This window comes from Haemaphysalis longicornis, unplaced genomic scaffold, assembly GCF_048455015.1.
Source record: "Haemaphysalis longicornis isolate Haplotype H1 unplaced genomic scaffold, Haemaphysalis longicornis Haplotype H1 scaffold_5, whole genome shotgun sequence".
Taxonomy (NCBI): Eukaryota; Metazoa; Arthropoda; class Arachnida; order Ixodida; family Ixodidae; genus Haemaphysalis; species Haemaphysalis longicornis.
In genome coordinates, this window is record NW_027526385.1 from 108,613,031 (window position 1) to 108,640,096 (window position 27,066).

The 27,066-nt window shown below is 47.0% G+C and overlaps 1 protein-coding gene across 4 annotated transcripts in view; it reads right to left on the reverse strand.

Annotated features, from left to right (window-relative positions):
* Nucleotides 1-27,066, reverse strand: part of LOC144138673 (alpha-N-acetylgalactosaminide alpha-2,6-sialyltransferase 6-like) — a 102,436-nt gene that overhangs the window by 3,758 nt on the left and 71,612 nt on the right. For 2 of the 4 annotated variants that reach the window (XM_077671061.1, XM_077671062.1), the window contains exons 2-6: nucleotides 16,995-17,312; nucleotides 15,034-15,132; nucleotides 13,105-13,240; nucleotides 11,321-11,545; nucleotides 874-987 (exon numbers count right to left, since the gene is read on the reverse strand). In XM_077671061.1, the coding sequence (XP_077527187.1) occupies nucleotides 874-987; nucleotides 11,321-11,545; nucleotides 13,105-13,240; nucleotides 15,034-15,132; nucleotides 16,995-17,310 (890 nt within the window). In that variant the 5' untranslated portion in view covers nucleotides 17,311-17,312. Of the gene's footprint in view, nucleotides 1-873; nucleotides 988-11,320; nucleotides 11,546-13,104; nucleotides 13,241-15,033; nucleotides 15,133-16,994; nucleotides 17,313-24,958; nucleotides 25,117-27,066 lie in introns of those variants that run through there. The other 2 variants (XM_077671060.1, XM_077671064.1) reach the window with 2 other exon arrangements.

A 27,066-nucleotide genomic window follows, 5' to 3' on the forward strand; every position in this document is an offset into this window, starting at 1 on the left:
CCATCGCAACCACGAAAGTTGTTTTCTTAACCAAAGAAATCAAGGATATAAAAAAACCTTCAAGTTCCTCACAGCTAGACATCTATCTACGTTATAAGGCAAGTATTCGAAAGAAAGGTTTTCAGTGTGTTAGCTGCCCGTTAGTATTCAGGTGATACGACCAAGTGATAATCCTATGGTCACGTTTCTTGAACGGATATTTCGTCAGCGATCGCCAAACGCATCAACAGGCCCCTATGATATCATAAAAACTCGGCGTGAACGTTAATTGTGAATTTCCATTGTTCATGATTTGCTTAATATCTGGAACGTTTGTTTGTAGTTTGCGCTACACTTTGCATCATTGCTGCGGGCAGAAAGCAATGTTTTTAACGAACTGCCCTGGTATTTTGTCTCGAAGACACTTTAGGTTAGGCTGAGCAAAAACAGCAATGGTATCGTCTTTATTCTTGTTTTTTTTTTCTTTTTGTGAGGCTCTATTCTTAATTGTAAGATTCATCACTACAGCAGGCACGTACAATGAGTCGTAAATGCACCCGCCGCGGTGGATCAGTGGCTAAGGCGTCGCGCTACTGAGCACGAGAACGCGGGTTCGATTCCCGGCAACAGCGGCCTCTATTCTAGTGGAGGCGAAAAGCAAAAACGCCCGTGTGTAAGAGGTTTCGGCGCACGTTAAAGATCCCCAGCAGGTGGTCAAAATTAATCCGGAGCCCTCCACTACGGCGCGCCTCATCGCCTGCGTTGCGTCGGCGCGTTAAACCCTACAATCAATCAAGTCGTAAATTCGATGCGGACGAACGATCACGTTCGACTTTCATGCGATTTGGCTTCAGCGCACACCCTAGGTGCAAGCGTTGCATAGCGATCACTTACTTGCACAACTTTGGCTCGGGCACCCCGAAGACGTCCACAGAATCGCAACCAATGCTCTCCGTCAGCCTTACGGCGTGCCACAAAGTCGACGGTTCTGCGCCAGACAGATCGTACCTAGGAGAGCACAATTTTTGTTTCATGCACAGCACGTTTATGCAGTAAAGCATGTGAAATTTCATGATTGCATACATGTTACGATATCGCATGCACTTTCTAATACACAAGAATCCGGAGTCAAGGTAATTCACCAAGAATTGTGCGCCAAGTTTGCGTGTCAGCAGAAATCGCCGTGGAGGTTTGGAAAGGTCCCATCGCATGCTTCAAGGCACAATCCTCTGTATGTCACTCAGGCAGCCTCACCACTGGCGAAAAAGCAGTGACAACGAGATTCAGCTACGCTCGATTGGTGACGATGAGATTCGAATATCCTTCCCCGTCTCGTAAGGCGACTACCACCCGGCGTTCTTCAGTCTTCCTACCCGCTCTCAAAAAGCATTTCGTTCAACCACAAAAAAGTTAAGCGCTTCCATGAGAGGAAAAAGTGCACGAAACTGCGAATGGGAACAGTACACGCACTACAGAAGTCCCTCAAACGGGGTGTCATGCGCTATGTCGCTGCATGCTACAACTTGCACATTTTTTAACGGCGATGCTGCTTAAGCTGGTGAGCTACACAGCGCGAAAAAAGACAGGGACGAGAAGAAGACTACAAAGAAACGCTGACTTCGAACTAATATTAATGAAAAGAAACAGACACATAAATATACATCCTATCACAATGGTATAGCAGATACCGCAGCTGCAGCACAGCCACGTGTACAAAACTGATTAAAACCCGCTGTCGGCAGACACTGAAACAAGTAACGAGGAAAATAAACCGACCGAAGCGAAATTTCTATGGTCTTATGGCTGCGTGTTTTGTGGAATTGTTGTCTGTATATTTGCGATCGAAGTATGTCAAATGGGATGATTCAGTGTACCTACAACAGCAAGGAGTTTGTATAGGCAATTGTTCCACTGTCGAGCGACTTGTTGCTGGCTTTTCGTCTGCCAAAAAGTGACGTGATACGTGAGAAGCAGTACGCCGGGCTGTCCGCATCAGCCCGGTGTACTCCTTCGCGAGCCGCGGTATGTGCCGCTTCATTTCCGACAATGCCTGAATGATTTAATACCCAAATGCTGAGGTCAGGTAGGCGCTTCGTAGTTTTGAGAATATGGAAGGCTGTTGGGGGAGAATGCTTCGCAGGAAGTTGCAACAAGCTTCTTTAGAATCCGTCAGTATGGTCAGGAAGGTAGCCCCGGCCACTGTCTGCGTTGCGGACAGTGGTTTGCAGTCTTATGTTATTATTTAACACTGAAATCGCATAGGCGCTATCGGTTACGTAGGGAGAGACATATGTGTACCTTAGTCCATTTGATGTTGACATTGTGTGGTGGAGATAGTTGGCGCGGGCTCTTCGTCGTCCAGTGTGATAGGCAAGGTGCATATTGCGAGGAATTGGGGTAACGCGGATGCGTCCCGCATAGACCGCGCAAAACGTATTCTGCATCAGGAGACCGCAGTATCTAAGGCGTACCAGGGTCGCGTGTCCGGCATTTGTAAGTTGGAGCCGTTGGAGTTGTGAAGTGCGTGGTGCCTCACAGAGTTCTTCCCATGTTATTTGTAATACCAGTTGTAACATCTTGCTGTTCGATGCGCATGTGGTAAAAATTAATCCGGACCCCACCACTACGGCGCGCATCATCGCCTGTGTAGCGTCGGCGCGTTAACTTCATAATCAGTTCCTGCTGCGAAGCTGTCTCAATTGTATTTACTCACTTGAACAGGAACGTCGAAGTCAGACAAACACTACGTGGTGTCCTTGAACATGTTCTTGTGCTGTTTTCAGGTACTGTTTCGGTGCTGTTTTGCGTCTTTATTTTGAACGATGTGCGCAGTACGGCTCGGTACTTTTGATGTCCTTTACGCGCTGATGCCTTTTCAAGTAAATACCAATTGCTTTGTATACTCAGCACCTACATATTTTGTTTTCCCGCATATAAATATTCTGTGCGTGATTTTGATTCCCCAGATTTGTATTTATATGTACGTACTTCTCCGCAATGTTCCAATGTGCAGGATGCAATTACATCGTAACGTAAAGAGAAACCGTCTTCAGCATCTTAGTTTTAAAGGCATCGAAATTATCTTCTCTATTCTAATTCTCTGCGAGTTCGCCGCACCCACTAAACAACGCCAAAACCTCCTCGTCTTCCTCTCCTTCTGTCCGGGAAGTTGACTATTTCGCGCCTGGGAGATTCAACAGAGGTTTTGCGCTATCTAATTCGGCTCTAATTCTTCTATTGCCGACATATCAGGTACTCATCGATTGATCGGTTCATTTCTTTTTGTTTTCTTTGCAAATTTGAGCTGTGCGTTGGAACCATGTCGCAACAATTTTCATTTTCGCAACCCCCTTTACTCAACGCCCTGCAAGGGAGCCTGTGAGGCTTCTGAAAGAAACATACATTGTAAAGACGTTTAATCCCAGGTAAGTGAGTTCAAGAGACAGAGATGTAAGCCCAAGCAGTCCAACGTTATCGGTTCTGCTGCTGTTATCGGTTCGTGCAGCGTGATCACGCTCAGGTGAAGACAGTTGTCGGACCATGGCGCATACCCGTGCAGGGATTGGACGGTCGCTCAAAGGAATAAGACGGCAATAGCACTTACCGTTCTACAGTTAATTTTAAAACAGCGAAACATAAAGTAGGCCAGAAAATGTTCCATCTGTGACGATAGAGCGCGTATAAATGAGTGCCAGAAGCATTAGTTCTGCACGTGAAGTGTCAACTAGAACGGTATGGCTTCAGTAAAACCTCCTTGATGGTTTGGGGTCCGTTTTTCGGCGAAGGAAACCACCTTCAATCTTGCAACTAGGCATGGAGAAGCAGACGAATACGGCGACGGCACGAAAAGATTGCAAAAAAAACTGTATTTGTAATAATGTACAAAAGGATATTTATAAAAATTGGTTTCAACATTGCTGTCTTAGCGATCGCTGTACACTACTCAGTTACGCCACAGATATATTTTCTTAGCGATGACTATTACGCAAGTACGCCCTCGACACACAATCTCTATACATGCGGAATGCACGGAGGTTTACCGCTCCGATGGAATAACTACAACCCAAGCTAGCGCTGATCGTCATACATGCAAATTTATCCCCTCATGTCCACGTTGCCTCACCGCGCTCCACAAGATTAACTCCTCCCCCTGACGTAGTGCCCGAAGGAGAAAGAATACACACTGCTGAAGCATGCTTTTCATTGGCCGGGAAGGTCTAAGGCGTCCTCACGGCCACGAGTGTCGTTTTCCGTTGCAAGAGTAACTCACTGCCGTTATTAGAGCATCAAAGCGCGAAAACAGACCAAGGAGGAGATGAAGAGGGACTACAAACAAGCGCTGACTTTCAACTAATTTTACTGAAAAGCAGCACATGACGTTATTTGAGCTTCAAAGCGCGAAAACAGACCAAGGACGATATGAAGAGGGACTACAAACAAGCGCTGACCTCCAACTAATTTTAATGAAAAGCAACACACACATAAATATCGTCTCTCTGGTAGTCCGGTAGTCTGGTAGTCATCCCTGGTCTGTTCTCGCGCTGTGAAGCTCATACATTACCACCTAGATGGAACCCTCATGCCGTTATTTGGGTGCATTGTTAAAGACAACCCCTGAACAACCGCCCTTCGTTATTCGATTACTGAGCAACGCCATCCCGAAGCATCGTACACGGGAGCTGTGTTCCTCACAATGCCACTTTGGCAGAGACTGCAAAGCAGCGGGATCCGGAACCCTCCACTACAGCGCGCCTCGTCGCCTGCGTTGCGTCGGCGCGCAGTCAATCAATCAAAAGCAAACCAGCGGGTGCGGGAAACTAACCGCTGGCGCGTGACCCCCGCGCTCGCGCGTTTCAGCTCACAACTCCCGCGTTGTAATGCAAAAGATGTCAGCAGCCTTACAGCTTGCATACTCTGTGTCTTAAAAATGAGTGTACACAACATCTTCGGGGCATTTTAACCAACCAAGTAAACCAAGATTTATTTTTTGTTTGTTTGTTTTTACCAGATTCCAATGCACTCGCCCCTCCGCAGGTGCATGAATTTCTATGTCCGATCATTCGTCCGTGTAGTGTGGCAGCAGTTCCTTCCTCCCAACCGTTAGCATCATAGTCCCGCTCACTGTGGTCCATAAACTTCTGCTTTGGTGCACTTCAAAAGAACCGCCAGGTGTTGCGGTGCTGAGCCAAAAGGTGCGGCTTTGACCCTGGCCGCGACTGCCATTTTCTAGCAAAGGCGGGAAACGAAAACGACAGAGAGCCGAGATTTCGGCGCACGTTAGGAATTTCCAAGGGTGCTAAATTAATTCATAGCCCTTCACTACGGCATGCCTTAGAGACCAGGTGTCGCTTGAGCGCGTAAAGCGCCAATCGAGAGAGAAAATAACATTGTAGGAACCCAAACTACGACAAAGTAAACTCCACCACAGTTCAGCGCAAAAAGTTACGTAAGAGGGCGTGACAGACGACAACATGTGCGCTATAGCCCCTCTCCTCGTCAGTGCCTGCCCTCGTCTTAGCGTCTGTCTTCGTCTGTCACGTCTGAACATTTCTGTGGTGGATCATATAACACCAACTAGCTCGGACCTGTACGTTATTATGACAAATTGAAACGCAGCAAAATTTGTGATTTACACCCAGCGGACGTTACTGCGGAGAATAAATGCACGTGATATCTATATTACCGGGAAGAAGAAGAAGAGCTGCGCTGATCTGACGTGGGTTCCACTGGCTCCACAGATTTTCGCCCAGTAATGTGGTAATTTCGCTTCGTTCTGCCTTGCATCCAAGACTACCGGACTCATCAAGTTCATGCGATCATCTGGACACCCGCCTTGACCACGTGGGTTGAATATTTCCTGATTTATCTGTTCATAATTCCCGAGCCATGCCTACCGCCATTCGGTAGGCGCAGCCAAGGAGTTCATCATGCAAGACACCTCTAGCCCCGTGCCTGTGCGTTTAGACAACACTTCCTCGGAAGTAGATATGGATTCTGATAATACAGAAGAAGGTCGCTCAGTCGGTAATCAAGAACCTCAGCCTTCAACCAACACAGCCTCGGACACTGAAATGGACCCCGGTATTACAGAAGATCACTCAGTTGAATCTAATCACCATGAGCATGACTTCATCGAGGTGGTTTCCCGAGCTCAACGTCGCCGGCAGCGCAGTGTCGCCGCAGGAAACCCTGCCGCACCCATGTCACCACCACAGACCAAGCAAGCCCCGGCACACACAAGTAAGTCTTCCGTCAGGCCTAAACCATTGCCCAAGGACGATTTCAAACTAGTATTGCGTCCCCAGGGCGGACTCCCGCTTGGCAACATTCAATATGCTGATCTCTCCCTGGCACTATTGAACGCCATCAAGGTCACGTGGCGTCAGGCAAATCTGCGCCTCCGAGTGGACGTAACTCAAAACACTGCCACCATCAGTACTCCGTCCTCTGACGTGGCACGAGCTCTCAGTCAAATCAAACACCTAACCCTGGAAAACAAGCAGTACCCCGTCCAACTTTACGGCCTGGCCCCCGACGACTCCGTCAAAGGCGTCATCAGTGGGGTCCCGGTCCGACTCACTGAAGCAGACATTCTCCACAACATTGATCAGTCCTTGGATGAAGTCTACACAGTTCGAAGACTTGGCACCTCATCTACAGTGGTTCTGACCTTCGCAGGGCCCAGGGTTCCTTACACAGTCCGGCTGTACGGCGCCGAATACCCATGCTCTATCTACAGGAAAACTATCCCAGTCTGCTCTACATGCCATACCGTCGGCCACAGAGCCACGGCTTGTCCTCACCCAACCACTCCCGTCTGCCATAATTGCGGGATCAAAGAGCCTCAGCCGAACCACCCATGCTCGCCTACCTGTGACCTTTGTGCTGGCGCCCACCTGTCCGGGGCACCTGGCTGTCCTAAGCGTTATGCCGAACCGTTTGTTCTTCGACAAAGACGACTCAGACAAAACCATGCCAGCACATCTACTTCTCGAGCCTCCTCCCCATTTCGTGGCCGTCATCGAGACCGTTCAACAACTCCTTCAGCACGGAGACGCAGCCATTCTCGAAGCAAACAAGTCGCCCAGTCCCGGGATTCAAAGCCTTAACCCGAGACGGAGTCCAACCAGCCAAAACAAGTAAGCTGGGCCCAACGGGTGTCTCCCACAGCTCAACCCCAGTACCTATTCACGCCCCCTCAACAACAATCCGAGCACCCAATTGCCTGTGTTGAATGTAAGCGCCTTACTCAAATTTTGGAACAGCAAAACACTTTAATAGCCTCGCTCCAAGCTCGCCTTGATGCCCTCGAGAAAGCTGACTCCACTGCTAGCGAAAAGCGCAAGAAACCTAACCCTCCTAGTCCAACGCCAGAACCGTGTAACTCACACCCCTCAAAACAGACCCAACAGCCACCGCCACCACCGCAAATCCAAGACATGTTTTCTACACTCGCTACACAGCTGGCCTCCATAAACCAAGACCTTCACACTATTCGGGAAGAAAATCAGAAATTACAGCAAGAAATTGCATCACTTCGCACGGAATATAACACATTCAGGAAAGACGTCACCTCAATCAGCACTCCATCCAGTTCACTCGAGCACAGCTATGATCTCGGCCCCATCCGGCAGGAGAGGACTACAAAAGGTTCTTTAAGGACCCACACCCGCGCCGTCCCATACGCCCGAAACGCCGACAGTGTCATCCCAGCTTCCTTACCTGATGGCGCGGAGACAGCCTAACCCACCTTCAACGACACTCCTACAATGGAATTGCAGAGGCTTCAAACAAAAAGCTGCGGCCCTGACTCAATACATCACCACCCTTGATTCTAAACCAGCAGTCATTGTCCTCCAGGAGGCGAATTCTCACATCAAGCTCCCTGGGTATATCCCCTACGGCCCGCCAAATAATTGCTCCACCCTCACACTAATTCGTAACACCATATCTGCAGTTGCACACGTCACCCCACAACGGGGATGTAATCATGTGTTCACCGAGCTCCTATCTCCATCGATCAAACGTAAATCAAGCCTCTACGTTCTGAACATTTATTGCCGCCCTACCCAAAATGCCCCCGATATTTCATCCACAATACGCGATGCCATCGCTATCGCTAAAACAGGGCCCCTACTTATTCTCGGCGATTTCAATGCTGCACATCCTCAATGGGGCTACACGTACAAAACAAAAAGGGGCGTCCTCCTGGCGCAAGCAGTCGATGATTTTCAACTCCTGCTGCTTAATCAGCCCGGCTTACCAACAAGAACGGTAACCAGCACAGCGAGGGACACTTCTCCAGACCTCTCTTTCCTCAAGGGCACTTTGGATGTACTATGGTCATCAACTCACGAGAACCTTGGATCTGACCATGACATTATCCAACTCACCATTCGCAATCATAATTACAACGTCAAGACAGGGGTCATCCGCCTCACCAACTGGGATGCTTTTCGCAAGGCCAATTCGTCGCGCCCCATAGACCCGGACCAACCTTTCACCGACTGGATTGATGACATAATTCAAACAGTCCGACTGAACACAAAAACCATAGCCACTTCTTTCCAGACACCTAGCGTGGATGCTAAACTTTTACATCTCTGGGAGGCCCGTCGAAGCTTAACAAAACGATGGAAACGGCAAAGACATAACCGCAAACTCCGCCTCAGAATTGCAGCACTTAACAAAGAAGCCACTGAATACGCCAAACACCTCTCCAAAGAGAATTGGCTTCAGTTATGCGACAGCCTCCAAGGTACCCTCACCACTCGTCGAACATGGCATTTGCTAAGGTATCTTATGGACCCGCTTTCCAGCAAGAATGAAACTCAGCGCTCTATTACCCGCACCCTACACTCATTCAACGGATCGGCCCACGACCTCATACAAGCGCTCACGGCTAAATACCTCAACACCTCCCGCCACTTCACCCCACCCCCCTATACGGGGTCGACGAACAATGACCTGGATAAGGACTTCAAACTGTACGAACTGGAAGCAGCTCTCTCCGAGTGCAACAAAAATAGCGCTCCAGGTCCAGACCAAGCCACTTACCGGCTTCTCGCCAATCTGGATGGCGACTCTCTCGATCATCTGCTCCACCACATCAATTTATGCTGGGGCTCAGGCCAACTCCCTCCCCAGTGGAAGACAGCTGAGATCCGGTTCGTACCCAAGCCTAATAAGTGCCCTCACCTAGATAACCTTCGGCCCATTTCTCTAACCTCCTGTGTGGGTAAATTGGTTGAACGATTATTATTGAAGCGCCTTCAAACCTTCCTTGAAAACAAGGGTCTCATTCCCAACACCATGTATGGGTTCAGGAAGCATCTGAGTACCCAGGATATTCTCCTTCGAATTAAAGAAGAGGTCCTTGCCCCGGCTACCCGTCACTCCCCGCGAGCCATTCTTGCCTTAGATTTGAAAGGCGCATTCGACAATGTGTCGCATTCATCCATACTATCCCGTCTAAATCAAACAGGCTGTGGCCACCGCACGTACTCATACATTGCTGACTTCTTAACTCAACGCCAAGCTATTATCCGGGTAGGAGATGTTTAATCTCAGCCTATTGCACTGGGTGATCGGGGCACGCCTCAAGGTTCCGTCCTCTCTCCACTACTTTTCAATCTGGCCCTCCTGGACTTACCCCATCAACTCGACGCCATCCCGCACGTTCATCACGCACTTTACGCTGATGACATCACAATATGGACAGACACTGACTCCATTGGAAAAATCCAAGACTCACTTCAACAGGCTACGGATGTCGTTAAGAAATATGCCTCATCAGTCGGGCTTCAATGCTCGCCACAAAAATCGGAGCTTCTCGTCGTACGCAAACATCCCCCTGCTTCACACATTGAACCGATTTGTATCCACCTCGACGGCCATACCATACGACCCAGCTCCTCACTTCGAATTTTAGGCCAAATCATCCAGGCCAACACGCGTAATGATCAAACTTTATTGAAGCTCTCCAAGGCGTTTCAGCAAGTCTCCAACATGCTTCGACGCGTCTCGAACCGCTGCCGGGGCATGAAGGAGAAAGATCTCATTCGACTGGTTCAAGCTCTCCTGATTTCGCGAGTAACCTATGTAACACCTTACCTTACCCTCACCAAAAGTGACACAGAAAGCATTGATCGATTAATCCGCAAAGCTTTTAAGCAAGTATTAAATCTACCTATGAACACTTCGACGGCCCGTCTCCTACAACTTGGCCTCCACAATACGGTATCCGAGCTTATTGAAGGCCACCTATCAAGCCAACGGCTCCGTTTAACACAAACACCTGCAGGGCTAGCCCTCCTAAACAGCCTTCATATCCCATGCCCCCAATCTATTGTCTGTCAGCCCCTCCCTGACCATTGGAGAAGTAACATCCAGGTTCGCCCTTTACCCAAAAATATGCACCCTGACCTCCATCCCGGCCGCCGACAAGCCCGAAGCCAAGCACATGAGAATATTTATGGAAAAGAACAGATGTCGCCTATACGGATGCTAGTACCTACCCTAATGGTCAACACAAAGTAGCCGCAGTCACCACAAAGGGCGCCCTCATTACATGTGCATCAATCAAGACATCATCAACCTGGGTTGCCGAGGAGCTAGCTATAGCCTTAGCCCTCATACACACGAAGTACCCAATCATTATTACGGATTCCCAAGCTGCCTGCCGAAGCTTCTTAGCCGGGAGGGTGGCCCCTTCTACTTTAAAGCTACTTTTACCACACCAACCCAGCCGGAAAGTTAATATCATCTGGACTCCTGGCCATTCCTCCCTGACGGGCAACAACTTTGCTCATCAGCAAGCCTGCGCCCTTTCTCTCCAGGCTTCCGAGGAAACCACATCGTTAATCCCGCTCGTAACGTATCAGGACATCACGCAATATTACCGGTCCGACAGACAACACTTCCCTCCTCCTCACCCTGCACTATCCAAGGAAGAAGAATCGCTGCTGAGAAGACTACAAACCAATACCTTTCCTCACCCAGTTCGCCTGCATCGTATATTTCCAACTCAATACTCTGCTGTATGCCAGTTTTGTTCACAACCCGGAACTCTAGCTCATGTTATAATACAGTGTGTGTGCAATCCCAAACTTCCACCTCTCCGATCCCCTCTTCCCACCCTTGAGCTGTGGGAGAACCTGGTGACCAGCGACCGTCTGGACGTCCAGCAGCTCCTGGCATCCAGAGCGAAGGCTCTCTGCTCACTTGATGGATTCCCGGACTAGGGAACCACTCCCACCTTAGAAAGCTCAAATAAACGTTTTCTCTCTCTCTATATATATATATATATATTACCGGCCCAGGGGTGAATTCAACCACTCACCCCAAGGTACTTGCGTGCTGCGCGAGGCTTTTGGCGGCCGCGTGTTCGGCGCTCCTGCGGAGGTTCAGCAGGCGTGGTCCTCCGTCACCGCTGCTCTCCAGCCGTGTACGTAGCGAGGCCGGCGTAGCTTTCCTCGGAGTGCCGAACACTACGAGGTAAGGGCTCGCCAGAGGACCGCTCGCCAATCGCTGCGGTCGCCGACCACGCTTCAAGAGGTCATGGAGCCTGCGGTTTGTTTCAAGAAGTACAGGCTAGTCAGGGATGTGTCAGGTTTAGTGGTACACGAGAATTCTGAATGGTACCTACTGGTAGGACATTGCAAAAATTTGGTAGCGCTAAAGTGGGTTCACACACCCAGGGCGCTATAAAATTATTTGTATTTATTTATTTATTTATTTATTTGCTTGTTTGTTTGTTTGTTCTTTTATTTCTTTATTTGTTTATTTGTTTGCTGTTCCTTTATTTATTTATGCGTGTTTGTTTGTTTGTTTGTTCTTTTATTTATTTATTTATTTATTTATTTATTTATTTATTTATTTATTTATTTATTTATTTATTTATTTATTTATTTATTACCAACCAGCTCTCTGCGGCCAAGGCAGTAGTGGAATATGGTGAATACCTATTACAGCGATGTAATAGAGTAGAAAAAAGTACGAAATATTCCTGGCACAGATCACAACAGAATGGTTACTGTAAAATAATTGCATGGAGCAGGTATGTACTTGGGCCACAGCTATGTAAGAGCTGCGACAAAAAGATACAAAGGGATTTAGAACAAATTGAACTTGTCACAGGTTCCAAGTCGTCCTCCGGATCTATTTGGCAGCTTTTAAGGCATAAGTACGACCGTAGAACTAGAAAGCTGGCGTACCTACTACAGGACTGTTAAAAATCTAACATTTAGCACTTTATGCACCCATGGGACGCGTATGGACACCCCCGTCAGGACATTTTCCCCAATATTATAACTGCGATAGCATTATACTGGTCTATCCGAAGTCATTTGCACCAACCTCGTCGGCTGCCTATCGCGCTAGTGGAAACCCCATTAACTTACTTTTCACTTCCGATTTCTCTTCGCGCTTAAGCGCTTTATGATGTCTAATAGGCGGCAGTCCGGACTCCGAAATGTTGCGAAATAAGGTTAGCCTGCAAAAAAGAGCAAGCTATATATGAAAGCGCCGTTTTAAAAGAAACATTCTCTAGTGATCCGCTTTGTTCGTCGCTTAATCAACAGCGTTCTCGTTGCTGCCGCCGATGTTTATACGGATGCTTCGGTTGTCTGCAACGTGTTAGTTGCCACGCAGGTATTTTTTAACGCGACTTAAACATAGCCCAGTGCCGGTATATGAAAGATTCCACGTACAAACTTGTATCATCATCATTTATTGTACCCTTAAGGACGCCTTGCTGGGTACTACATAAGGGGAGGGCAAGTACAAAAATTCCACAATAGGTGATGAGTGCGCTGAGTATGCGCTGAGTGTGTCGCTTTTTTTAGTTCTTCGATTATTCTTGGAAAGCTGCGTAACAGGTAACGGCAGCATGACGGCAGCAATGATGTGGGGTGCATTAAAATGGGATAAAATGTCTCGGGCACACTTTAAAGTTTCATTACATTTAGCTTGTGGCTTCTATCCAAAGAATTTTTTTAGGCAAAAAAAAATTCGGTTTCACCATGCCAGTGGGAACTACTGCTCGCAATAAGCTCCAGCTTATCTTCAAAGAAGTTCTACGGGGGCACTTCCCCCGTTCCCTATGACGTCATCGACTGGACTCACGTGTCTGCGTGCAGCAAACGAAACGTGGTCTTGCTTCCGACGTCCTGGTCGTAGCCCTTACCCGGGGACCGGCCCAGGCGGATGACGCAGTCGGATGCGTCTACTGATCCTCCCAGGCCCGAACCCAACAGGTTGCCTGCATGAAATGGTATGCACTTCCTGCTTGGTGAAGGGTCACGCAGAAGGGCGCCACAAAGCGGGTTCGGCCACCCTGATCACGCAAGTTGCACAGCCATGTTATTATACTAAGGTCCCGCATAACACAACGTTTTAATGTTCTTCAAGAAGGTCATGAAGGCATATAACAGCTTTGTTCAGTTTGAAAAAAACTGGTTTTTGATAACTTCCTCAGCTCCGCTCTAGCCGCATAAGGCCTTTAACTGAAAAACTTGCAACAACCATCGAAACATTTTCAAATTTGCCGCTACAGTGACGCAATATGGTCATCATAAAAAGATAATTATCAGTGTGTTAACTGCACATCAGTATTCAAGTGATACGGACGAACAAAGTCGGAGGCCTTCATACAATAGCCCAGTCATGTTCCATAGCCGGCAGGGGCTACGTTTGACGGCCGCCAATCGAACAAACAAGATTCTGTTATGTAGTTGAGATGCCGCTGGTGAGTTGTATTTATTAGTACAGTAAAAGCTCGTTCATTCGAACTCGGTTAATGCCAACTTGCGGTTAATTCGAATCGACGCCCTGGTCCCGCCACAGCCCTGTATATTTCAATGGGAGAAAACTTCTGATTAATCGAACGGGTCGGTATCCAGATCGGTTCATTCCAACTGGGATCCCCTGGTTTCCACCGATCCTCGCAAAAGAAGTCGGACAACAGTGATTAAAATGTGTTGCAAATCCAAACCAAACCAAACCAAACTAGAGATCCAAAACAACGAAACAGAAAAACAACAGTGTAGAGCGCGCGCTACGCTGCTCCAGCAGATTATTTTGCTTCTGCAGCGGGCGCCGCGCCACCGGTGCCGTTCGCTGTTCCAGTTGAATGAAAATTATTTACGAGATCACCTGCCACAAACGTGTTGGAGCATCTAATTCGCGATAACGAGTCCAGAGGTGACTTTGTGTTCTGCACGTGCAGTGTGGCGCGATGTCCATTCATTCTATAGCACCCGCCCGCTAATTCAAACTCCGCTTAATTCGAATAATTTTATGGTCCCCTTCGAATTTGAATTAACGAGCTTATACTGTATACCCCTTATTTGTTAGGAGTTGGCGATTAAATTGTTTTTGGGGTTATCGCGACAAGTCAGCCTTTTTAAAGAAACAAACTTGTAATATTTTGATTCATGGCCCTGTTTAATACCGTCGGATGACCTTGGAATTGATCCACGCCTGCGCGATTGTTGCTCAGTGTGTCAGAGGATTCACCATGAATGAAAGTGACTACGGCACCTCAGAAGTCGTCACGATCCTTTACCATGCGCAGAATGCGGCGGCAAGGGGTGCTTCCATGGCTCCTCCAGCAGTTCTATGGAGGCGCTAACCGTGACACAGGCGCTTACACACACAAGGTGCGCCACATAGAGTGCGAGTACGTGCACCTTATAAGGTGCACGTAGCTGCAACAAAACCCGCGCCAGATATCTGTGGTTTTGTTGCAACTACTGTCGACATTATTCTTGGAGAGAGTAAAACCACTTTAAAAGGTGACTCCGCGTGAATCAACTTCTGGGGCGGTATTCTCGAGTTTTGTCCCTTTTGCGTCCCTTTCAAAAGTGTCCCTTTTGGGAAGCCCTGATTGGCTAAAAACACAACCGGAAGTGACGTAACGCAAGCGCAACAAACCTACTGCCAGCGTCTACTGCTTAACCGGAAGTACGTCACGATGAAAGGGACTTAAAAGGGACGTTTTCAAAAGCTACAGTTACGAGAATACCGCCCCTGGTGAAACATTCGGGACCATACCTGAGTACCCGACAAGTGCGCAGGTGGCACAGCTGACGTTCGGCTGCTCCTGTCCCACGAAATCAGAGGCCTCGGCTCCACCTTGTGACGATGGGGCACCTGCGTTACGGCAATAGCGACAGCTCTCGTCACGTCCTGTATCCGATGAGTCGAAAACCAAAGCGCGTCCGTTTACATAAAGCAAGCAGTATAATTTCCAAGGAGCCAAAAGAAAAACAGCAGGAATAGTGGCGCTTCCGCTTTTTAGTGCCTGACCATTGCCCGCGTTGAGCCTCCTCCAAACGACATCACCGTTCCTCGGCTTTCTTTTTCCTTAGATGTTTTGCACAGGTGAGGATATCGAAAACGCACTAAAGAGAGTCATGATATTGCGCAGCGCGTCGTCATCACAAAGATTGCGACCTGTCTAAGTGCAATCGGGTGGATACGCTGGGGAACACCGATAGGGAGTGGATAAAATGCGATCAGTGTCAAGAGAAGGTCAGTGAGAATGCAAATAGATGACACGTAAACGATCAATTGTACATGCCCTCTGGCTAAGCCTCATGAGAGATACCTGATGTATTTTCAAAGGCCGACCCATTAAGATCACCATCTCGTTTCGTACGGCAGAGCCGCACGCCATCAGCCATGAAAATATGCTCGTAGAACAGAGCAAGCATCTCTGCTTCTCGCAGTACCGGCACCTGCGGGCCCGTAGCAGTGGGCGCGGAAAGACAGGAGTCTGAAGTGATCCAGGCGTTTATCTACCCTGTACTCAGGGGAATCCCAGTTCAACCATGGCCGAGACCCCGAGACCCCGGCAAACTGGGATATATCGGCTTTCACTGGCGCAAGCACAGCTGAGCTAACAAACGCCATAATTACACATTGAATTGAGTAATATGTGTGTGCATTTGGTGTTCGCTTACAGCGTTGGCCACCGAACGAAAACGGTCGTAAAGATTACTTGTTGCGGTTGCACAGAAAGACATGATCAATAAGACAGAACATGAATTTCGTCCAAGAAGCAAGGTGTATACAGTGTGAACGTAATAAAACGGTGTAAATAGCTGCACGCCTGTGACGGTTAACTGAAATGTTTCTTCTGTCATGACACTTAGTAGCGTGTTAATGCTGTGTATTTTTTCTAGAGCCAACAAGCTGCCTATTACCGGCAGAAGGGAGGGGTGTCGGTCTACTGTCTACTTTTACAAAAGCTTAAAATATTCCAAAACAGGGAAGCAACATGCTTTTACTTCCTGTCAACAATGTAATCTTCTGAAACACTTTAAGATCGATCTTAAATCACCCATCATGCCTTTCGACCACAGGCAGAGAAAAAGCCGGTCGTTTCCTGGCGCACTGTTAAAAACATCCGCTCAAATTTCACGCCACTAATAAGCCAAACCATAACTCAAGGCTAGACCAGTCAAAGCCAGTGAGTCAAACAAGCACTATAGATACTAACGAACCCCTCTTCGGCGTTTTCGCACCAGGTAACGTCTGGCACATTCCATAAAACTTCTACGTCAATTGCTAAGCAAGTGAAAACAGTTGTTCATTCCATGATTTCTCATATCTTTACAACGTATACTGTACAAACCACTTGCCACGCTAGCAGCGCTAAAAGAACGAAGCAGGTTGTTGTTGCTGCGTCTGAAAATCAGAAGGTTCACAAACAGAAGAGGGCTCGACGTAGAGGGATAGACAGGAATGCTTGCGGAGTGGTGTAGTTTCACAAGGGCACGTGGCACAATCCACGGGTGCCATTTGCGGTGCACACTGTTTGTACGGCGAAGCGCTACATCTGATTCCTACATAGCACACTGTATAAATTGTTTCAAAGAAAGAAGATTTCAAAGATTCACAGGGAAACGCCTCTCACAAAATTTGCACAAGTTAAGCTGTCCTTGTGCACAAGGCTGTGAATTGATCCCTGTCACATTCTAGCTTCCCATGTCCGCCACAGTGCCACTCACTGAATATCTGTCTCCGAGCCACCAGATGCGGACGGACGAGTCGGTTGAGCCGAAGCCTCTCGTGGTGCAGCTCCCGATGTTGGGCGTCCACGGGCTCAGCGCCGTGTCGCTGGTAGGTGCGGCCCCTCACCTCGCGGTCTCCGCCCACGTGCCGGGGACGCAGTCTACGCACCCTCGGCACCAGGGACGCTCCTTCGCTTTCTCCCGTAGGTTGGTCGAACGAGGCGAAGCCGGCGAGCATCTGGAGCGTGCACAGCAGGCACGCCAGCCAGAGCACGGCCGGCACCAAAAGGCGACGGCAAGGACGCCAACCCATCACTGTGTGAATAAAACCGGGGCAAGTGTGAAAACTAGTCTGGTGGCATGCTTTAGTGAAGTAGAAGGTTCGATTTTATTGCTCTCAACATGTCCCGTTTGCACCACAGTCCCGGGTACATGAAGACAATCACACCATTCTCGAGGTGTGACATCTCTTCCGCCATTTCCCGATACTCTCTTCAATTTCAATTTATTGTGTGACACGAATACATAGATGTAGTTATGTCCACGAGGCATGACGAAAGGAGACTCGTATGTCTCCTGTTCCTCGTTCCCCAACAAAGTATTTATGTTCCCTTCAGACAATAAAGGCGTTATCTCTCTCTCTCTCTCTCTCTCTCTCTCTCTCTCTCTCTCTCTCTCTCTCTCTCTCTCTCTCTCTCTCTCCCTGATATTGATTTAAGCTTGCCAATGGCTTTCGCGGCGCCCTTGAAACCTACCCGATGCTACCTACCACAGGCTGCCTTTTCATACATCGCTCACACGCGCAGCTGTTGCAGCTTTCTGGGCACGTACCACCTCAGGACGGATGCATCTTTACCGCAAACAAGGCTACAGCGCCGGGGACTAAAAGTCTCGGATTTGACAGTGCTTTGGAACGGAAAAATGGTGGTCTCCAACACGACTGTTTTGGGGAGCCGCGCTCTGCCGGGAACATGCAAAAGCGCGAGACGCGGTTTACCCGCTCTTTTTCCTTCGGGGGCAGCGCATGCGTCGTGTAGTATTAACGCCGGAGCTGGAACGGTGACACGCTCCCAGGCGCGTGCTCCACGCAAGGGCACCCCATTTTCACAGCTCGCACCATAAAGCAATGTTCAAATAGCAACACCAACTTGCAATTGAACGCACATTTAGCGAAAGCTTACATCAAAACGAAATAATCGACCAGAAAAGGCAATTCTTTCTCCCTGTCATGTCATATTTTACTTCTACACAATAAAAAATTCTCGGATACTGAATTCTGATTACGGAGTTTGAATGGGGAAGCCTAACGTTTGTCAGACTTCTTTCTTGCTGCATCATGTTTGCGTCTCTTACTTTTCTTCGGTCTTTGCAATGATGTGACCAGAATTTTTGGCATCTTTGACATGAACTGCTCCAACAAAGCAGACTGGCTACACTTCACGACACAGCTTCCCCACAATCGGAGATCTCCGTGGCTGGCGTGCACCTGCTGTATTCTCGTGCCGTCACGTTCACCTGTCACGCAGCCCGCACTTGGTATAGTCTTGCTCCCCTCTGGCAGGGTGACGAGTTGGCGCAGTTGTAACGCACTAGTCGTCTGCTCTGGAGACCCGACTTCAAATCCCACATGAACCCTGATGGCTTTTTACTAACTTCTTTCTCTTTACAGTTGAGGTCGTTTTGGTGCCATTCGTGGTTGCGCCGCGGTCACTTTTCATGTTTCATCAGACATAGCTAAAGGTTCCGCCTTAGAAGTCCTATTGTTTAAGACTATTACCCTTTTTGTTTTTGCTTTACATGTCATAATTTTGTGGCGCGGGTACGTGGCTCTTTTTGATTAGCCAGTTAAATATACGTCGCCATAAGACATGCAGCTTCCAGTATAATTTCTGAGCTTCTATGCGTGAAAGTGTGGTGAACGAGGGTTTTTAGCCATTCATGGTTTGAATGACCCTTTAAGCCTACAACGTGTTTGTGAAGGCCAAGGTAGAAAATCATATATTGCGTGCGCGCGCCAGTGTGAGCGCCTGTTCATATGAGCCAATTCTAGAAGGATTTATGTGCATGCATGCACTCGCAATGCAGCTTCAGAACGAGGTTGTCGGTGGCGAAGATGTCGTACGGCACAAAAAAGCTTCGCGTTTAAGCCACGTTTAAACGAAGGTAAGCGAAATTCCCTGCAATGCGGTCAGAAGCGGTCGTGCTTCTCCTCTTGCTCGCCAAATCCGTATGAGGAAATCCACTTCTAGCAATACTTGAATGACCTCCTTTTTTTCTTGTCTGCTTTTAATTCTTTCTCTGGGCTGCTCTCCTCTCACCTCGCCAACAGCCTGCAGAGTGCAAGCGCTGTACATTAGCAACAGCGTCGGCAGCTTCGTAACCGTGCGTGCTTTGAGCCCGTATAGTAATTTTTCCCCGAATGGATCAAGGGGGTGTCAATCTCGTCTCGATTAGCGCTGTAGCTGGCTTGGCGTCCCACATCGAAGCGAATGAAAATAATGAAGACGGCCACCGCAAGTCGAGCAGACCGACGCTTGTTATCACGCGCAGCGAAAGGGCTCCCGCCTCTTTCCTCTCTCCTGGCTCAATTCCAGAACTATCGACGTCGCGTTGACTGACATGGCGAGCAGAGCTCCTCTCATTTCCGGATGGAGTCACGCGGTGCCCGCTAAGACCGGTGTTGAATCCCTGCCAGGAGTCGTCGTATCGTCGGCTCTTAGAACGTTCGTCCTTGTTTCACGAGCTTTAACTTTCATTTGTTTCCTTTAAGGGACGCCTCTTCGCTTGGTCCCCTCGCATAAGCGATCATTCGTGCGGGGCGTTATCGGACAGCTACTTGAGCGCAAGATAAATGCAGAGCGTGGGGCTTTAAGGGCGAAAACGGAGTCGACTTGCGGAAAATGACACGGGAGCTGACTCCTGCAAACACGCGCGCTTCTAACACGGCCTAGAAAAACCGCCCCAGCTGTCAAGAGCGCAGCGGGACCAGAAAAAGTGAAAGGCCGGCCGAGTGACAGAACCCAAATATGATAACATTCTTCGAAAATACCCCCCGTAGTGGCATTCTGGGATTCGCACCGGTAGTCATTTAAAAATGGCGCCAAGCGCGCCCTCCTGTGGACCTGCCTGTACAGTGAGATTCGTGTGGCGCACAGTGGTATTTTCTTGGTTATTTTTCTCCAAAAATGTGTAATAACGTTTACTTTTACAATTACGCACAAATATAGTGCTCAACTACTTCAATTTTTCGGTAGTCCGGTATATGCCACAATGGCGCTGTGTTAGAACTTGAAACAGTGGGCGAGCAAAAGCATCCAGGCGCCCTATGAAATAGCATTGAGCATGCATTGAGAAACATTTGTTTGTGTCTTGTTGGTCGGGTATCATTCTTTTTACGCGCAAGGAATTCTGTTCTTTTTTTTTGTGACATATCAGAACGATTTTTTACGCCTGAAAAATGCTATTAGCATTTCCTCGCTTTTCTAAGAATCCGCGCATGAAGCGACAATTTCAAAAAAAATGAGACGAAAACCTTCAAGTGGGATTTCTCAAAACACCATTCCCGCTGAGAAAAGGAACATTTTCTCTTCATTTATTTCGCTTTCCGAAATCATTTTTCGTAAGATGTTACTTAATGCTATTTAAAGATTCTGAACTCAAATATGGATGTGTACACCACAATTCGCTTTTTATTCACACTTATTTCTGCCAAAAATTACTAAAATTATGCGCAAGTATAAGGTAATTTGTTTTTTAAATCAACGGTTATTGCCACTACTATAACTCTGCTTCAGGAGAAAGCCTGAGGTAAAATGTTTCAACTTGGTTCCTGCAAAAAAAATTTTCGAGAATGTTCCTTAAGGTGAGAAAAAAACCTTGAAAACTAGAATTCTATTTTAAAACTACTAAACATTTCTGTACGACATTTCGCACCCCGTTAGTACATTTTAATTATGCCTAGCCTCCAAAATTTCAAGTTGATTTCTCAAAAAACAGGAAAGTTAGCAGCGGACGCAGTTGGACACCTACGTACACTAGCCATCCTCTCTTAATTCAATCGCGCATTTGTAGGTCCTGTCCCCAGTTTTATTTCTACGAAAGAAGCAAGACATAGAAAACGCTGGAAGTACGCGAAACGACCGGAATCTCTATGATGGCTACTGCAGCTTTTTGTAGAGATCTGCCTAGGAAGAGCACTTCCCGGTATTACCCTAATGCTGGCGGTAGCCGATAGCCGTTTGGTTAGCAAAGTGATGTAGATCGTGTGCCGTCGTTTGGGCTGGAGGCGTCAAAGAGAACAGCTCTAAGCAGCAACCCAGCGCAGACAGGCGGTCTGTCCTGTACTTCGTACGAATAGGTATTTCTGAAAGGTGTTGCAAAAAACGTTTGAGAATTCTCGATCGCGAGCGCACACTCTTCTGCGCACACAGTTCTAGATTGCGGTAATCGCGGAAAATCTGTGCCACTCGCGTTCGAAATAACGCACGTACCGTAACACAAGTCACGGACGATCTCACTGCAAGGACGTCTACGTAACTGTGCCCACTTGTCTCATTCAGTAAATCAATTGCAGTTTTAAAATGAATGTCACGACCCAGCAGCCTCCGCATTAATTAAGGCGGCCGCACCCGTCGTTCGAGAGGGCTTACTCATTTTTATCGCGACTTGTTCGACCATGACACGCCTCTCGCTGCAACATCCTTGCACATTGAAAATCGAAATGTATGGTAGTTTGTTCATTAGTGTTTTCTCCTTATTGCCAGACAATGTCATATTAACCATGCTACAATTTACGCCGCTCAAAGTTAGTCAGTCTTATCCTTGGTAAAGTTGAAACTTCATTGTTCAGTAAGCACAAGTTACTTATTAAGTGTGGTCATGCGAGAAGATTGTTCCATAAATCGTAAATGCTTCGGATAACCTTCGCCGCGATCAGTTTCGAACATTAGGCGTACGTTTTCACAACGAACAAGCTGAAACATGCCATTAAATGTTCACGAACAATTCATATTGGGACTAGAAACCTAGCGGGACTTTTATAACTGGATTATTCAGCCCCAAAGCAACGCAGCCTGCTCATTACCACCACATTAATCGCATCTGGGGCTGGTGATCATGTTGAGCAAGATTCCTCAAAGAAAACAACCCTTTTATACGCTGCGGGCATCATGAGGAGCAGTTTAAGACTTGTTTGTGTTTTTTTTTTTATCGCTTACCCTTAAGAACCGAGAGAACTAAAGAGGGGAGTGGGTACGTCATCTCTAAAAGACAGACAAAATAACAGCAACAGAAAAGATGCATTCACGTAACTTCGTCTGCTACACGGTATAAACCAAGAGCTAGATACAAATTACGTTACTAAGAGCAAATTTTATCAAATCAGCACCGGGTCTGTGAACAACGTCAAAAGGAAGGTCATTCTAGCACACAGGCGTATTTTACACACATGAGTCTTGAAAACAACTTACATGAGCACATGGAACTCCTAATATATGACCATAATCAATGCACGCAGCAACATAAGCTGGCACTAAAAACAATGTATAATCTAAAGCATTCAAGAAGAAACTAACGATATCTAAGATAAGTATCTTATACAGCTCTCTCAGAAAACGAAGACAAAAATAAAAGCCCCGAGAAACAACCTGAAATACCAGTAAAAGAATCATGAAAACTGACCAGCCGTGTTATGCCCTGCATTTGAGCAACAACGTATAACCGGTGCAGTTAACGCATTTATTCGGTAAATTACCGTAAATGAATAACACTGGCCAAAGGTAGTTTGAAACAACCTAGGAACACAAACTACAGAAAAAGCTGAAAACATAAAAATGAACGAACGAGATATAAAATATGTATCATAACAACCCCCTTTGAAAATGTAGGTTGAGCCACCAAGGAAGGTGGAAAGACGGATGTGGTAAAACAACACAAAAACGACAGAAACACGGATAAAAGCATTGCGATAAAGAACCTCCACGCCTTTCATCTCCACAAAGTGCATAATTGGTGAAGTTAAGTTACCTAATCATTTTAATACTGCAAACGTATATCATTAGCGAAACTAAACAAAGGTAAACCAACAATAAAATAACCCAATGTATTTAGCAACTTATAGTCAAATTACTAAAATATATTATTTTAAAATAAATATTAAATATTAAGAACTCACAATTGCTAATAATAAATATTCAATTGAAAAATTAAAATTTTTAATAATTCACAAAATTATCAAATATCAAAAGCTAGTAAGTTATTAATATGTAACGCCGTAAACGCCTTGACGGTACTCTAAATAAAAAAATAAAAAATATATTAAAAAACTCCCAATGAAAACAAGCGGAGTAACAATGCTGTGCATCAGTAGTTTTCTTCAGATTACTGCCCTATTTTTCATTGATCTGACGCTTGCAGTGAAATTGTTATTAGAAAGAACGAATTGTTATGCCTGATTTTATGCCTTTTTCATTAGTTGATCAGTGTTTCAAGACCAGAGTTTAAAACAGGTGCTGCATATTCCAGTTTGCTGCTTACCAGTACCTTGTAAAGTAACAGCTTGTGTGCAACAGGCCCCTGTTTCAAGTTCGTTTGAGATGTATGTTTAACATGCAATTAGCCTTCGCTGTAATAAATTCAATCGGAATCTTCCAGGATAATATAGAAGTTACATCACGCCAAATAAGAGTACATTTCTTTCAGATGAGTATTATTAATATATTTTGTGGTGGTGTTAGTGCTGTGATGGCTGACATGCCCATGTTCGCATATGCTAATATTTAACTTTACAACCCTGATCTTTGCACCATTGCTAAAAACGATTAATATCTGTCTGCAATTCAAGCACATCAAAGTGACTATTCATCGCCCTATAATATAAATGACTCGATCGGTCATCTGCGAAAATATTGAAGAAGTAATGTTTAGAGGCCGATCATTAATACACAGAAGAAAAGCGGAGGCCCTAAAATGGATCCCTGTGGGGTCCCTGAGCCTAACGTAACACTGGGAGAGTCGAAGTCATTAACTGTTGCAAACTGAGAATGGTTGCTCAGAAAATCACTCATGCTGCGCCAGGGAGAGCCAGGCTGATGGTAGCCGCGCGTTGGGCATGGAAAAATTATTGACAGTCAGCCTTGCTCGCACGATAGGTCGGGCAATCCTATTAAAATAGTAATGAAAATGGCGTTAGAAAAGGAATGTGAAATGCGTTTTGGATTGCACTTTTACAACACTTTATTTACACGCGTATTAACCAGGGCGCACTGACGACAAGTGCAGGAAACAAAACACTTTTTTAATCTAATTTGCTAACACGCATTGCTCTGCATAAATTGCATTGTTGAACTCGGAAGGGCTCTAATTTTCTCCTAGGAGGCCAACATGGCACTGTGCATTCCACGACAACTTTGTGACGTGGCTGTATTTTGTTTAGAGCAGTGGCTTCGTGTTGCTTGGTTAAAACTCCGACTGTAAGGTATTCAGGCCACCTGTTTAAATAAAACTTCCCGTTTTTATGTCGTCGTCTGAGCAGTTCAACGTCATAACATTTGTTTCTATATAATTGCGATAAAGCCCAAGTTGCAGCCGTTTTCTGCAACCATGCTTCCCTCCTGGGAGCCCGTGTATGGACTGCAGACGGTAATTCGTAATTATTTACACCTCCATGGTGTGCTATACTATGACAAATAAATTAAACTCTGCGTAATAATACCGGCGTCCTAGCGGCCAATTGCGCTGGTCTTTTTTTTTTTTCAGGATATTTACATTACTTCTTGAGCTTGAACATTAGCGAGAAATGGCTTTGCCGCATGGTACATGCTGATGAAGGACCACGACACCAATACCAAGGACCAACTTATATGCAGAAGTGAGATAGCGTCAACTTTGTCCTCTGCTGATAAAAATGACTGAGAAAGGTAGCTGTGGAAGGTTTAAATTAAGCTAGCGGAGTGAAAGCTTACCTCAATTACTCCTCAGCGCTCATGAAAGAGAAGGGCGCGCGAGTTCCGCGCGCAACACACCGCGACGTCCACTGCTCCCGTTGTCAAGAACTGCGTCGCACGCCTGTGCGTGCCATCAGCGCAAACGCGGCTGTTGGGTGCACGTTGCTTGCGATGCCCGCAACAAGCCGGTCGCGGCAGCGCGGAGTCACGCGCCCAGCCGTCGGTCGTCCCCGGCCTTGAGGCGAGCCCGCCGAGGACGTCACACGGCGCGGAGGGCGCGGAGCCAAACCGCAAACGACCTGGCGGGCGCCGCTGCGTTGCCGAGCTAAGTCGACCACGCCAAGTTCTGCCGCGCCTCCATCGAGACGTCGAGCCCGACGAGAGCACTTAGATTTCCGGCTTGCAGCGAACCAGTTACGAAACGTCGGTATGCACTGTATAGCCAGGAAAGTGTGCAGCGCCAAATAACTTCCATCCAAGTTACTACGCGCTAAGGAAATCATGTGGTTCAACTTCATCACAGTGCGTTTTATAGATCAGCTCATGCAGCCAACAGAGCAAATTAAGCCAATGAGAGTAACGTGCATACCATTTGAATAAAAATTGGCCACATCTCTGCTCGCTTTGATGCACATTTGGTCGAAAGACGATAGTTTTCGCCGCCCCTGCCACCTAAATGTATCTCTTCTCTTCCGCACCCACCTCTCACGCTCTTTACCTCCTGTCTCGCTCCTCGCACGATAAACACGGCGTGGGTTTGCTTAGGTCCATTCAATTTTCCCGTGTTTGCACTGCTCGATCGCCATCTTTTAGAACCTTGCCTTGTCTTTGAAAGCCGTCTCGATGTCTATAGGCTCAGGCGCGAGCCGCTTTTTTTTTATTTTAAAGCAGAACATTGTTTCTGACGCGTTATCTAAAATACTTTAATTTAAAAAACAATAAGTAATTTCCCGTTACGTATAGTTCTGCCTGATATCGGCCAAATGTATTCTTTTTTCTAAAAAAATTTGTCAAGTATGAAGCATGCTATCAGATTTACTAATTTGGAAATGTTGTGGCTGTACAAACTGCTTGTTTTACGTTTTGGCAGGCGGCCGAATCGAGGGATAGATAGACCAAAATCTCCGGTTTTAGATAGTCCATGAAAGACTATCGTCTTTTAAAATATTTGCCTGCGGTATTGCACTCGTTGTGCATAATGTTATGCTTGCACCGGTGATGGTACAGCACAGCCCGAACCGAAATTTATATCCCAGTCACGTGCTCCACATCGTCACGCTAGTTGGTTTCATGGCTCGGTAAACCAAGTGCAATGTAGGGAAGCTGAACCACGAAATGGCTTTACAGTATGGCTACACGTAAATGTACCCCGACCTTCAGCTAACCCACCTTCACCTAATCTATCTTCAGCAAACTGTTTTTTTGTGTGTGTGTGTGTGTGTGTGTGTGTGTGCGTGCGTGCGTGCGTGCGTGCGTGCGTGCGTGCGTGCGCGCGTGCGCGTGCAAGAGAACTGGTTTCGTGCAATTTATCAAACGCCAATTCATCGAACGCCGAATCATGGAAGACGTTTCAGTGAACGCTGCTTCATCGATTATTTCATCGGTTACAAGGAATACTCATTCCCTCTCAGAAAAAAAAAAGCTAGGGCACACTGGTAGCGTTCGCCCAAGCTTGCTGCCAGCGACCTGGAGGCTCATTAGAGATACGACTCTACGAGGGTCTTGCTTGCTTCCTAGCATGTTAAAAAACGGAGGAAGCCGTTTGGTTCAAGGTAAGGAGGTTCATTTTAATGTGACCTTCTCAAAACTTATTATTGCTAATTTTAGGTCGCCATCTTTTTCCACGCCGGTTTTCCCTGCGGGATTTTGTGGATGCATCCGGCCAATAAAGCTTTCATCTTTCCCCCGGATTCATAATTAGCGATGTGCAAGCTCTGCTCTGCGCTTGCGTACATGCCACGGCACATAATCCGCCGAGTAGACTTCCTAGCCGAAGTTGTGATACAGGGTACAACGCCTTTGCATTTGCTTTCTAACAGAGGAGCTGTTTCAGCTTGAGTTCCGTTAGTGCGTATCCTAAACGGAAAACTCCACTCGGTGAAGTGAACAGGGCGAAAGGGCTATAG